The 13842-nt window shown below is 51.6% G+C and overlaps 1 protein-coding gene across 1 annotated transcript; it reads right to left on the bottom strand.

Moving 5' to 3' along the window:
- Nucleotides 1-1248: 1248 nt before the first annotated feature.
- CRYGS (crystallin gamma S) lies at nt 1249-13789 on the bottom strand. Its single transcript, XM_024206367.2, has 3 exons — nt 13707-13789; nt 5864-6106; nt 1249-1578 (listed from the first exon to the last, which is right to left on the bottom strand). The coding sequence occupies exons 1-3, from the start codon at nt 13719-13721 to the stop codon at nt 1306-1308; spliced, it is 531 nt and encodes a 176-aa protein (XP_024062135.1). The 5' UTR covers nt 13722-13789; the 3' UTR covers nt 1249-1305.
- Nucleotides 13790-13842: the final 53 nt, after the last annotated feature.

Below are 13842 nucleotides of genomic sequence, written 5' to 3'. Positions count from 1 at the left end.
GGGAAAGGCAGGGAATGGCACAGGGCAGAGAGGGGAGCACTGGTGCTATGGGGAGGGGAGGGGCTGGCACAGAGCAGGGAGGGGAGCACTGGTGCCATGGGGAGGGGAGAAGCTGGCACAGGGCATAGGGTTGCCAACTTTCTAATTGCACAAAACCGAACACCCTTGCCCCGCCCCCTGCCCTGCCCCTTCTCTGAGGCCCCACTCCTACTCACTCCAGCCCCCTCCCTCCGTCGCTTGCTCTCTCCCACCCTCAATCACTTTCACTGGGCTGGGGCAGGGGTGAAGGCTCTGGGGTGGGACCAGGGATAAGAGATTTGGGGTGCAGGAGGGGGCTCCAGGCTGGGGCCGAGGGATTTGGAGTACAGAAGGGGGAGCCAGGGGGTTGGGGTGCAGGAGGGGGGTCAGGGCTGGGGCAGGGGGTTGGGGTGCAGGAGGGGGCTTGGGGTGCAGGCTCTGGGAGTGGGGACGAGGTGCAGGCTCCAGGAGGGAGTTTGGGTGCGGGTTTCGACCTGGGGCAGGGGGTTGGGTTGCAGGTGGAGGTGCGGGGTCTGGGAGGGAGTTAGGGTGCAGGAGAGGGTTCCAATCTGGGGCAAGGAGGTTGGGGTGCAGGCTCTGGGCAGGTGGCGCTTACCTCAGGCGGCTCCCAGTTGGCAGCGCAGCGGGGCAAAGGCAGGCTCCCTGCCTGCCCTAGCCCTACACTGCTCCCGGAAGCGTCCAGCGTATCTGGCTCCTAGGCAGAGGCGCGGCCAGTCGGCCCTGTGCAGTGCCCGTGTGGCAGCTCCCATTGGATGCAATTCCCGGACAATGGGAGCTATGGAGCTGGCGCTTGAGGCAGGGGCAGCACGCTGAGCTTCCCTGGCTGTGCCTCTGCCTAGGGGTCATAGGGACATGCCGGCTGCTTCCAGGAGCTGCGTGAAGCCAGGGCAGGCAGGGAGCCTGCCTTAGCCCCGCTGCATCAGCGACCGGACTTTTAACAGCCTGGTCAGCAGTGCTGACTGGAGCTGCCAGGGTCCCTTTTAGACCAGGCATTCCGTTCGAAAGCCAGACACCTGGCAATGCTAACAGGGTGAGGAGGGGAGCACTGGTGCCATGGGGAGGGGAGGGGCTGGCACAGGGCAGGGAAGGGTGAATGGTAGCAAAGGTCTAGCCCCTAGCGTGAGTGAGGGGTGGCTGCGGGGTGCAGCCAGCCAGGGCCTGACCACCAGAGCGGAAATAAGCAGGACAGGCAGCATTGCATCAGCCACTTGCTTTATTCACAGACTCCACGCGGTTTCCCTGGCAAAGGGGGAGCTGCCCCACCCCTCACTCTACAATGCAGCGGAAGGACTGGACAGTGGGGGACACAGCCCCCCAGTCAACGGGCTTACGGTACTCCCCCTTCTCCAAGAGGTACTGCCTGCCCCGGAAGTTGGGGTGCTCATAGAATACCCAGGCCCCCTCCAGCACTTTGCAGGCATGGATTTCCCGGATGTGGAACTCGTCCATGACCGAAGGGCAGTCCTCCGTAGATTCGTACATCTGGCCACCAAAGTCCCCCTTCTCAAAGATCTGAATGCGGTGCTGGTCTCCACTGGACTGGAACAGGAGACAGAGAATCACACGTTGCTGGGCACAGCAGCACAGTTCAGGCTCATTCTCTCACTATACACAGGGAGCATAGGAACTGCCGGGCTGGATCAGACCTGAGTCCAGCTCATCCAGGATCCTGCCTCTGGCAATTGCCAGATGCTCCAGAGGAAGGTAAAGGACCCCACAACAGGCAGATGTACAGTAATCTACCTCCCACGGTTTTGTCCTAACCCCTGGTAGCTAGGGGTTGATTTACACAGTGGAGCAAGAGGTTTTGTTTCCCTCCCAGAACTCCGAGTAGCATCAGCTGTTATGCTACAAAACCCCTCGCTCATTGCGCTCCTGTGCAAGCGCCTTCATGTCCCAGTGGCTTTGGATGGTGGCTGCAGGAGGCCGCTGGCCATGGAGACCCTGGGTTTGCATGGGACTGTGCTGTTTATGAGCATCACAGGTGGACAATTAAAGTGGCCTCATTACTCTTGAGAGGTAAGAAACCTCCCCTTTCCCCCCAACCCTGGGGAATGCACTGATGATGGGAACATAGGGACTAGGAGAGGTTTGGGGGGAAGAGGTAGCTCCCAGGCGTATAAAAGGACAGGCCCGACCAAAACAATCGGCTGGCTTTCCAGTTCACCTGGGTTAGTTTGTTGCACCTCAAGGTGCCCTTAGGCTCCCCCAACCCCTGTCTGGATTTTTTTTTTTTTTTTTTTTTTTTTTGCTGTACCAGTATCGGCTCCTCCACTGCCCAGAGGCTTTAACACTTGAGCACACCCTGCAGGCTTAGAGGTCTGATTCTCCCCTGCTTTACACCTCATGTAGTCACTGGCCCATCTCCAGATGGTGCCAGATGCTGCCATCCTGCTATGCCAGCGTTAGGATCCCGGGGTGGAAAAGACTGGATGAGGGGCCGGGTAGGGCAAACCCAGGCTCAAGCGGGGAGAGGCCAGGGCACTGCTGGTGACGGATAAGAGATGCACTTTGGCTGGCTGCGCTTCAGTGTTTTAAACTGATTCCCATTGCTTTAACCCTTCGGTTGCTGCAGGTTTCAGAACTGGAGCCGCAGTGTGCCCCAGGGCAGTAAGGGGTCAATGAGATGGTGACAGCCTGTACTCACATTTCACATGTGCAAAACATTATATTGGCTGAGATTTCAAGCACTGAATAGCCATAAGCACTGCAAGGGTGTTAATCTGCAGCTTCCTGTGCAGCCTGGCCCACCTCATCCCTACCTCCCTGGTCTGTTACCACCACCAGCTCCAAGCTGAATGCCACTGTTTCCCTTCCTCAGGGCAGCTTGTTCCTCTTGCCCACCACACCAGAAAGGAACGCTTCACTGCTGCCCTGGATGAGCTGGAGTCCCATATGCCCACGGGGGGGAAGTTTCCCATAACTCACATTCATCTAATGACGCCCTAGCTGAGTGCCCCCATCAGTTGGCTCTTTCAAGCACTTATCACAGCTGAAGGCAGTCACATACCACTACGAGGCCTTGGCATTGGTGAAGGCAGCACGGGAGGCAAAAGACTCTAAACCAGGCACCAGCTGACTGGGTTAATAGTCAGAATTACAAGTTAAATACTTCCACCCACTGTTTAATTATAGAATATTAGCAGGGCTCCACCACTGTTAAAGCAACCAGAAGGGGCAGCTCTTTGAGACCAGTGGCAGGGGAGGTGGTGTCCTCAGAGGAAAGTCCTGCTGTTCCAGAGCCCCCTATGGGAAGGTATGCTCTGGCTGGAGGATGCTGGAGCAGCTGCTCATGCCCCAGGCCTGCCTCTGGAATATGGAGGCATGCAGTATTTAATGCGTTGGATTTCCCTCCTCTGGCAGGGGCAATGCTCTGGGCACTAGCTGGCTGGACACTGGTTTATCACCTCTTAGTTTACACTCCTTGGTTGCCACAGGCATCACTGTTAAGCACATTGATTGCCTCCAGCATTACACTGAGACTTGCCCCCCCCCTCCTTCCGCATGACCTGCATTTTTAGGGATGTTCTTTATTCCATATTTAATAGTTCATGGGGCAGCTGCACTACAGAGATACAAAAGCATTTGATCAGATAAAAACATTTCCAACCAACACATGAAGGACGATGCACAGGGTGCTGTATACCATCAGTGAAACACTGCTGAGCTGCATCCCTTTCAAAATCAGCTTTGGCCTGTACTTTTGATGCACCTGGCTTTTATTCCCTGCCAGTGGAGAGGGTCACATGAATGCCAGCAGCGGATGAAAGCTTCCCTGCTCTTCACAGCCTAGTCATGGCAACGGGTTCCTCACGCTGGCAGGCTGAGCACAAGCAGCAAAGCCTTCCTTTGAAAGAAGGGCAAAGAAAGCCAGCCAAGCACTGTGTTCTCCTTTGATAGCCACGGGAACTCCCAGCATAGACTAAGGAAGGGGGATGCCCTGGGAAAACTGCCTGCACTTCGCTCAGGGTCCCCTTTGCCTGTACTCAGGGATACACGCCTTGGTTACCCTGTCACACCCTGCCAGCCTCAATGCCAGGCTGCCCTACATTCCCTTCCTCTAAATTTTTGGAAGGGAACCAGCCTTCCCATCCACCTTATGCATCAGCTGTTTCTTTCACACCACTATTGAGCATTCGCTGCCCCTTGCTCACTCAGCAGGTTGCCCACGGGGTGAGCTGGTTGCCAGCGCAAGCTGCAGGACAGATCCAGATCCACTCCTGTGTAAGAGCAGGTAAGCATGGATTCCTCAGTGAAGCAGGTACACAGCCAGTATTTCTAAAGGCCAGGCCCTGCGCTCTGCGAGTGCTGGCAGGAGCTACTGAAATGCTTGAACGGAGCGATTTGCAACCATGGCAGAATGAGAAACCTTAGATCCAATGTTCCTGCACTTGGGGCAGGTGCCTGAAGTGATACGGGGCTTAAAATTCCCCTTTTGTGCTCTCTAGTCTTGGGCAGTTGAGGGATCTATCTGGCTCAGGGCTGCTCCCCCTCACGCTGCTCCCCGTACTCTGCTAATGATCCTGAGAAGCAAGAACAGCCCTCCATGAGTTGGGGTTGTTCTCACACACTTCACTGCCAGCATATGGCAAAGAGCCCTCTACTAAAGGTCTTGTATCAAAACGCCATTGGCTTTATTTAACATCCTCACTGTCCTTCCCAGCCCCTGCTGCAGACAGCGAGCAACTTCCACGCAGGCCGCACGCGTACAGTGAAGCAGCTGGAAGTTTGAGTGAAAGGGATGGAGCCTGTGGCCAGTTGAGTCAATGGGAAAAGCAGGCAGCACGCTGTCTCGCGTCTCCAACCATACTTGGAATCCCAGGGAAGAGGGGGCAAGTGGTTTTATTTTTAATTAACTTTAACTAGGCACCAGAGTACGCCTAGGGGAACCATCCCCCTACCTACACCCCACCTCTGGGGGTTGGGGGCTGAGCTACTGCCTGGCAGCCATCTCCTCTCTCTAGTGCCAGTTGCACTGAAACTGAACGACCGGGAGATCGGTTCTAGCAGGGAGCAGAGTGGGAAACAAGCTACAGAGGGTCAGACAAACCCAGGCTGGCACAGGCCATGCAGGGAAGATTCTCCAAAGCAACTGAGTGGGGAGTACAAATCCCAGGGATGGAAATTCCCAGGGGGCTTCTGCCCCTAACTGACATAGGTGCTTAGGGAAATGTCACCATGTGTACACACCAGCTGCTGCAAACTGCGTCTGCCAGGAAGAGGAGCAAAGAGAGTAGATGAGCAAACTAAGGAAAACAGGGTACAGAGTAACCACCTCCCCGTATAAATTCCAAACCCCAGCTGCCTAGAAGCGAACTGCAGCAATGTTATTTCCAAACAAAACTACACTGACACCCCAATTGTTAGAGGTACCCACTGAAACTTACCTACAACCTGCCCAAAGCAAACTGCTTTTCTCACTGAAATCAGTGGGGGAGTTTCTCTCTATCTGTTGACATCACATTTCTTTGCACCACTTCACCGGGTCATGGGGAAGCTCAGAGCATTTCCCTCTGTTGTGGGTTAGACTGAGCTGCAGCAGCGTTTCAATAGAACTACCGCCACGTTCTACGTGAAAACACTGAAGCTTTCCTGGGAAGATTTTCTTACTCTCTCTGCCTTCCCAGGGTTGTGGTTTGTTCACTTGCCCCTTAGATTGCAACCTTCTGATGATGCAGAAATTGTCCCATGTGACCTGTTGGGATTCTCTTAACCTCGTTCTCAAGTATATCTGGGAATATCCCAACCGTTGTGTTATGGAGGAGAAGCAGCAACACGTGTGCTTTGGGGGAGACTGGGGAGAGGAAGGGAAAGTCAGACTTACTAAGTGAATGGCTTTGCATGAGCTGAGGCGGTCATTAAGGCCCATCCAGCGCTGGTACTCGGGGTACTCGCCGTGGGTTAGAACGTACATGTTCCCTGCAAAGTTAGGCCGCTCATAGACAACCCAGGCACCCCCCTCCACTCGGATGGAGTTGCAGCGGCTTAGGTAGGTGTGAAAATCAGGGCAGTCACTGTCACACTCATAGCGACGGCCCTGGAAATGCTTGTCTTCGTAGAAAGTGATCTGAAACACAAGCAAAGCAGAGAGAGGGGAGGTTCCTTCTTTCAAACAGATGGTGACGGCTCAGTCGATGACTCTTGGGCAAAAGCAGCGAAGAGTCAGGCTGAGGGGGTGAGAACTGCAAGTGCTGTCACTGAAGTAAGCATGCGTTAGTTAAAACCGTACCATTTGAACAAGGCTGACTCCTTAGCTACTGCCTTTAACATAAAGGCACATCATTAACCGTGAGCAGTTAAAGGGACTGCCCTGGGAAGAAATGACAAAACCTAATATTATTAGAATGGTTTGAATGACATTCAAAGAAAGATGCAATAAAAAAAATTGGGGTGGGGGAGAGGGTTGCTTTGGTTTAAATTGCTTGCAGTGGGCCCAATCCTGTGAAGCCTCATACCAACCAATAGTCCCTAGAGGAGCGAGTAGCCCGAGGGAAAGCCAGTTTTGCAACAAGAACGGCAGGGTTGGCACCGCTGTTTGCAACCCAAACACCACAGTTCTGTTCTAATTTTGAAGAATGAAACTGTCTGTTTTCATTGGCCACGCTAAGGGAAATGCAAAAAGTAAACAAACCATCGAGAGGGAAAAGGCTAGTTTGGTTCACATCTCTTGTCATTTTAATTATTTCAGGAATGGTTTGTAACAGAGGTAAAGACATTTAGGCTCCAGTCCTCTAAATACTGTGTGAGAGAGCTACTCGCGTGCTTTAAAACTAAGTACGTGAATGTTTGCATGATCGGGCCTTATCTATTAACTGCATGATTTTCCCTTTCATAGTTCTCGGAGTCTCTATGTATAACATACATCAGCCTGTTTCCACTTCCTAAGCTATGATGCCTTAACATGACCATTTTGTTTTACCAGTGAAAAAAAGTTTCAAAAGTGAAATTTGTAAAATACATTTGACTTCCCTCCCCCATCCTCAATTTGCTTTAACCAAGCAAATCAAAGTTTTGTAGTCACAGAGAACAATTCGCTGCTCCTGTTTTCAGGCTGCTTCCCGTCCCCCTTTAAACATGACCACAAAGAGAACTGAGAACCCGTGAAGTTTATGTCCACAGAGCAAAGAATGGACTAACAATAAAGATCAGTATGTCTAGCCTTAGTGAGAAGAGCTCATGGGAATGTGTAAGGAACATGCTCCTCCCCACCAGCCCTCCACTAAGCTCCTTTCACACACACAGACTTCACTGCAGGTGGGCACAGATCCTTAGTTCAAGTGAGATGGCTCAGCTCAAACCCGCAGGGAAGTGACAGGTGAATTCTGGATTGCAGTTCTAAACTCCCGGCCCATCTCTGCAATGGCCTGACAACACACACAGTGCTTGGAGCTCAGCAGCCTGAAATAGCCGTCACATGTGACATTCCAACCCCTCAGTCAAACAACCAACCTCCTAGTATAACTCTACCCCATTAACTGCCAGAATGCCAAGGTAGGGGCTCCACAGCACATAATGCATTTGGGGTAATAGGTGCTTGTGTGGGCCCCATTACCATAGCATCTGAGCTTCTTACAATCAGTAACAACAGCCCATGAGGCAGGGCAGTGCTGGCGTCACTATTATACAGGTGCCAAGCTGAGGCAGAGAGAGGCTAAGTGACTTGCCCAAGGTCACACAGCAAGTCTGTGGGACAGCAGGTCTCCCGAGTCCTAGGCTAGTGCCCTAACCACTGGACCATCCTGCCTCTCGGAGGACACTGGAGCCTCCTGCTCCCCACAATTTAAGTTACATCAGCAACAAGAAAAGAAGTTAGTGAAGCAGCGAATGAACCTTTGTCCTTGATCTTTAGTCAGTTACTGTCCGCCAGCAGGCTCAGCCCCAACACCACCAGCTGTCAGACAAAGCACCTTTCCCCCTGCTTAGAAGATCTTAGGTCCCAGTAGTGAAGTAAGTTCTACATGAGCAGACCCTTGTGCCCACCTGATACTGGGGCAGGTCTCTGTCTGCCTGCAGCGCCCTGTTCTCATGCTGCGATGGGACTCGGAGACAGGAGCGGATGACAAGAATATTTTGCACGGCATGCCTGTGCAGTGTCATTGTGCCCATTTTACATACGGGCACACAGAGCAATGAAGGGTCACTCCAGTGTGTCCCCCAGTGGGAGTAGGAAGTTCAGAATTTGGCTGTATCTGCCCAGGGTCACTCAGCAAAGCAGCACCCGACTGGGAACCAGCACCTAGGCTCTCAGTCTCATGCACTTTGATCCATAGGCAGAATGTAGGGTTGTGAGCTATATCCCTGTCTGCTTTAAACCTGCTAGGAGTCCAAAGTGTAGGGCCTGCTCCCAGCCCCACTGAAGTCAGTGGGAAAGCTGCTCTCAACACCCCTGGGTACAGCCCTGGAGTCTGAGGGTATGTCTACCCAGCATTTTGGAGCACCAGACTTGGGCTTGCGGGGCTCACGTTGGTGCTCTAGAAATAGTGGTGTAGACAGCACTTTGAAGCCGCAGCTTGGGCTCTGAAGGCTAGGGAAGGGTGTGGGCTTCAGAGCCCTAGCTCCAGCCCAAGCAGCACCTTCAAAGCGCTGTCTGCACAGGTATTTTTAGAGTGCTGGCACAAGCCCTGCTAGCCCAAGTCTGTCACCCCAGGCTGGGAGGCTCACTCCAAAACGTTGGAGTAAACATATCCTGAAGCAGCTCAGGTGTCTGGGCAGTGCCCTCTTTGGCAGTATGATACACTTCACACAACTGGTCTCCCCCCCGCCTGTGATCAGAGAGTCAGGCATCAGCATCCCAGCAGTCACGCTGTACTTTCTCCTCGACAGCCTAACTATGGAGCATACACTGGTGCTGGCTGCTAGCTTTGGAACTCAGATGCTTTGCAGACAGACCGCGCATCTTCCCGCAAGCTTGCCACGCTCTCCATGGCACAGCAGTCCTCCCCAGTAAGACACCGAGGAGAGCATGAGGCACTAGGCACATTTGAAAGTCTCCCCAACAGCCACAGCATTCACCTCCCACCTCCGCTCTCCTGATGTACCATAGCAGAAAGAGAAATATCCAGTGTGAAGAAAAAGGGAGGAGAGACCATCTTTGTCACTCAAAATACAGCCCTGTATTTTAAAGTCATTTTATCTGCCTGAGGGAGCTTTCGGTTTGAAAAGCTCCTGTCCCCAGTGGAAAAGCCACGTACATTTTTGAAACACTTGCTTTTTATTAATTGATCTTCTTTCAGAGAAATAGACTCTCCTACCACTGTGCTAAATTCTGCTCCATTACCCTAAGCTCTTTCTGCACTTCTGCCATATTTGTAAACAAGAGCAGCTTCCTAAGTTGCATCTCTTCCCCTCGGAAAGATACACACACAAACTTACCCTGGTTCCTGTTTTGGACATTGTCCGTTCTAGGCACTACACCCTAGCTGCTGCAGGAATTCCAGGAGCACCTGCAAAGACCCAGAATCTGGGGGCCCCTTTTTATAAGGCTCCTTTTGTACCAGACATTCGCTTTGTCATGAGAATGGGATCCAAGAATTGAGTCAGTGATTCTAGGGCTAGGGATTGTTTCTAGAAAAGCAAACAGGATTAGGGAATAAAGGGAGGCTTCGCTATGCTCTTTATTTTTTTGCTGTTGCATCATCAGAGCTGAATGGTCTGCTGAGTCAGAACACCAAAACTCGGTCAAAAACATTCCAACTAAGAAGCCCCCTGCCTGGGGGGATGACACAGTTTGGTTGCTCTCTCTGCTTTGAACATGCTAAAAAAGATTGATCACCGACTAGAATCCAAGAATCTTAGGCCCTACACCCCTCTGTAAAAAGGGACCAAGCCTTGTGAGAGGACATTTTCCAACTGTTGCAAGGTGCTGTGGTGACAGGTTTCATAAACACACGCTCAGCAGAAGGGTGGGAAGAGAGCTGGAGAGAATGGCCTCTGCTTAGAGGAATGTTTGTGCAGCAGTGATAACACTGAACCGGGCAGTGTAGCCTAGTGGATAGTGCATTGGACTCTGACTCAGTAGACCTGCATTCTATACCTGGCTCTGCCAATAGTCTGCTGGGTGACCTTGGGCCAGTCACTTCTCTGTGCCTCAGTTTCTCCATCTATAAAATGGGGATAGCAATATTGACCTATGTAGAGTGCTTTGAGATCTAGGGCTCTCTAGATAAGACCTAGTTATTTCTATAGCACCCTCCATCTGAGGGGCTCAAACTGCTGTTAAGAACATTAACAGACATACCCGGGGAGGGATTTTTACCCCCATTTTACGATGAGGAACGTGAAGCACAGAGGGATTAAGTAAGCTGTCCACAGTCCCACAGGAAGTCCATGTCAGAGTCAGGGACAGAACTAAGATCACCTGTGATTTAACCATAAGACCATCTTTCTTAGGAACACCCTTATACTGACTCGATGCACTGGGCGAGGTAAATACTTAACACAATCAAAGCAGGGCACAAAACAAGGAACACAGGGGTGTAGATGTCTGTGCCCCCAGAAGTCACTCTGTTATAAACACCTCTCCAGCTATTGCCGGCACCACTCCAAAGGCTTAGAGAGACAAAGACAGCAGATGAATTTGGCAAGCAGCGCCTGAACCACTCAGCTGTTATTTCAAGTCTGTCAGAACGGATCCATTTCATCCCAATGATTCCGCATGCTTCTGTCTACACCAGCACACCTTTAAACCCTGCCAACTCCAGAGGCACCCTGAGGCCGATTGATCTAGATATCTGCCCAATGGCATCCCATTCTCCTTCCTGCCTAATCCTTTAAGTATCAGGGTCTGTGGCTTACACACACTGGTTTTCTACTAGATGTGAGGCCACTCACCACCATTAATCCAAGAGCTGTTTATGAAGATCCCAGCATCCAGCCTAGGACCCAGCTCCCACTGAAGGGTGCTATAGTGGCTCGGTATATTAATCCCAGAACTGGATTCCCTTTTGCTATCCCACGTCCCCTTTTAAATGCTGGGTAGGTGCAAGTCAGAGCCAACACCTCCATTTCTTCCCTGGGCCTAGGACAGACAGCCACTTGTGGAGGTCCGGGGGGGCAGGGGATGGGGGAAGAGGAGTTTGCATGAGTAAGTTGTCCTGTGGGGGGCAAAATTGTTACATTACAAAGCTATGAGGGTGTGTTGCCAAATTAGATTTTTATCATCATCCTGCAAATATGTAAGACAGATTCATCATCATCCACTTTGGATTGGGTAGTAACCCGAGGGTGTAGCTGGGTTTGTCCCACACCTCTAAGAGCCACGTCCAAGTCTTACCTTCACTTGTTACTCAGGCAAAACAAACACTCACTGTAACTTCAAAGTTACAAAAACAGGAATAAACCTCCCTCTTAGCATAGGGAAAATTCACAAGCTAAAACAAAAGAATCTAATGCATTTCCTTGCTATTATTTACAATTTCTGTAATTTTTAGATGTATCAGTTCAGGATCTTTTTAGAAGCTGGGTTACCTGCTTGGTCTCTCTCTTTGTCCTAAGAGGGAACCAACAAAGAGAACAAACCCAACCCCCCCCCCCAGATTTGAAAGTATCTTCTTTCCCCATTGGTCCTTCTGGTCAGGTGCCAACTAGATTAATTGAACTGATTAACCCCTTACAGGTAAGTGATTCTGTACCTCTGGCCAGGAGGGATTTCTGTTACTGCATACATAAACCTTATTACCCTTCCCTTTATATTTATGACACCCACTGATGGCTAGGAGAGTTTTGGCTGAACACCAGAAGACTAGATCACCAGCTGCTGTCAATCAGATGTCACTCCTCCACTGAAGTCAATGGAGCTATACCAATTTGCACTAGCTGAGCATGTGGCCCCACTGTCTCTCCTCAGACCATACCTCAACCCCCTTCTCTCTCCCACTTACTGGCTCCAGGAGCCCGCTGGAAATGCTGACTCATGCATGCATAGGTCCAGAAGATGTTGAGGCTAGAGCATCAGATCCCGTTATTTTCCTTGTGCTCCACACGTTTGGTTTCTCTGTTTCACATTTGCCAGTTGGGTGGTTCAAATAAACATCTCACTATGTTGTATGTAATCAACCACGCAGCAGCTTGCCTCACTAATTGTGAACTGGTCAATCAGATGTACCCCACGAGCCCTGCTCATGCCCTGGGTCAGCTGGCTCAAACTTGAGGGGCATCAGCTGAGGAGCTAAAAATTGCAGCGTAGACATTCAAGCTCAGGCTGGAGCCCAGGTTCTGGGACCCTCCACCCTCGCAGGGTCCCAGAGCTCAGGCTTCAGCCCAAGCCCAAATGCCAAGCTGACTCAGGCCAGCCGTGGGTAGTTTTTATCCCAATGTGGACATACACTTGGAGACTGGTTGTCTTGAGAGCAGATATTGAGGGTGAGACCCATTCCCGCTGATTTTCAACTGTGGGAAGCTGAAATATTGATGACAGGAAAAGCTGCTCAGATCAAACTACTGTTGTGACAGGGATGCCACAGCTGATACTAAACTCACTGACCTCCAGGACTGAGAGGTCTCACCCACTGTTCCTAAGGGAACTAATGTTCCCCCCCACATGGAATATGACCACATATTCCACACCGCAGGAGCTAGAACCGTAGGTGGCTGGTGAAAATATTCTTTGTGGTGGGAAGAAATGAGTCAAAACAGTCAGACACTGCTCTCCAGTGCACGTGTGCGGGTTGCTCTCTCCATCCCAGCCTGTGTGCAGGGGAGGGCAATAGGAGAGTGAGCCCACCTCACCCGCACAGGGCTGAGCCCAACTCTCCACTCTGGCCTGTTGACTCTCAGAATTCAGAGATTTACTGTGGCCGGCTCTTCTAAATGTGAGGGGGATGAGTGAGGGGCTGTAACAGGAGGTGGTTTTGTGAGGGTTGGGTTTATTTGGGGGCAGTAGGACGACATTGGGTGAGGGGTTATTTGGGGGCTGGATGGCGGTGTCTGGCTCCTTTCTCTGCAGCCCCTTCCCTCTGGCCCACTCCCTCCCTGTGTGGCACCAACCCCAGAGCCAGATCTGCTCCCAGGCAACAGCAGAGAAGGCCTTGCCCCCACCACACCAGCACGGGGCATGGCTGCACTTTGGAGGGACTCTGCACCATGCAGGGGCCTGGCACCCCCCTCTTGCGACTCTCCCTGCTTGTCCTGCTACTTGGCAGCCAGGCAGCTCTGTGCCAAGCCAGCCTTGGAACTGCCAGAGGCAGAGTTTCACCCACTGAGCTGGGCTGTTGCTCAGATCTGGGGGGCTGAGCCCCCCAATCCTTGGCCACCTCATTACTGAGAATTTTTTTCCTAGGAAAGATGCTTGACTTGGCTTAAAATTCCATTTATTGACATTTCACAGAAGCAAGGAGGAGGCAAAGAAAAAGACCTAGGCAATTTCATGAAACTTCATCCTTTAAGTGCTAACGCCATCTCCACATAGAAAAATACCTGAAGTTCATTTTACACACGGGAGAGGGGGGGGGGGAAAATAAATCAAACATTTTCTTTTCATTTATGAAAGGGAGCAACAAGCTCTTCCCCAGACAGGTACACATAACAGCCCCATGACCCTGCAGCCAGTGTCACACCAGCGAGAGTGCCTTCGCAGGATACATACATGCCCAGAATTTTAACTAGGCACCCACCCTGCCTAAGAGGCCCACAGCAAGGCGCAGGCTTGTCTTTGCACCACCTTTCCTTACCACGTAATCCTTCATCTGGTTTCCTCCTGAAGCCGGCTGGAGAGTTGATGTACCCCAAGTCCTGGAAAGGAGCAAGGTGATGCAGTGATGTCTTGAACAGGACAAAAAAAAGAGTCCAGCTCATGCTGATGCCGAG

This window comes from Terrapene carolina, unplaced genomic scaffold (genome assembly GCF_002925995.2).
Source record: "Terrapene carolina triunguis isolate 2854851 unplaced genomic scaffold, T_m_triunguis-2.0 Scaffold837, whole genome shotgun sequence".
Taxonomy (NCBI): domain Eukaryota; kingdom Metazoa; phylum Chordata; order Testudines; family Emydidae; genus Terrapene; species Terrapene triunguis.
Note: the sequence above shows the minus strand (reverse complement) of the source record. Positions and strands in the feature narration are given on the sequence as shown.

Excerpts from the sequence above, each read along its gene's own strand:
- CRYGS (XM_024206367.2), bottom strand. Across the intron at positions 1,579-5,863 it reads CATGCAAAGCCATTCACTTA|TCCAGTGGAGACCAGCACCG; the intron begins GTAAGTCTGACT and ends CTCCTGTTCCAG.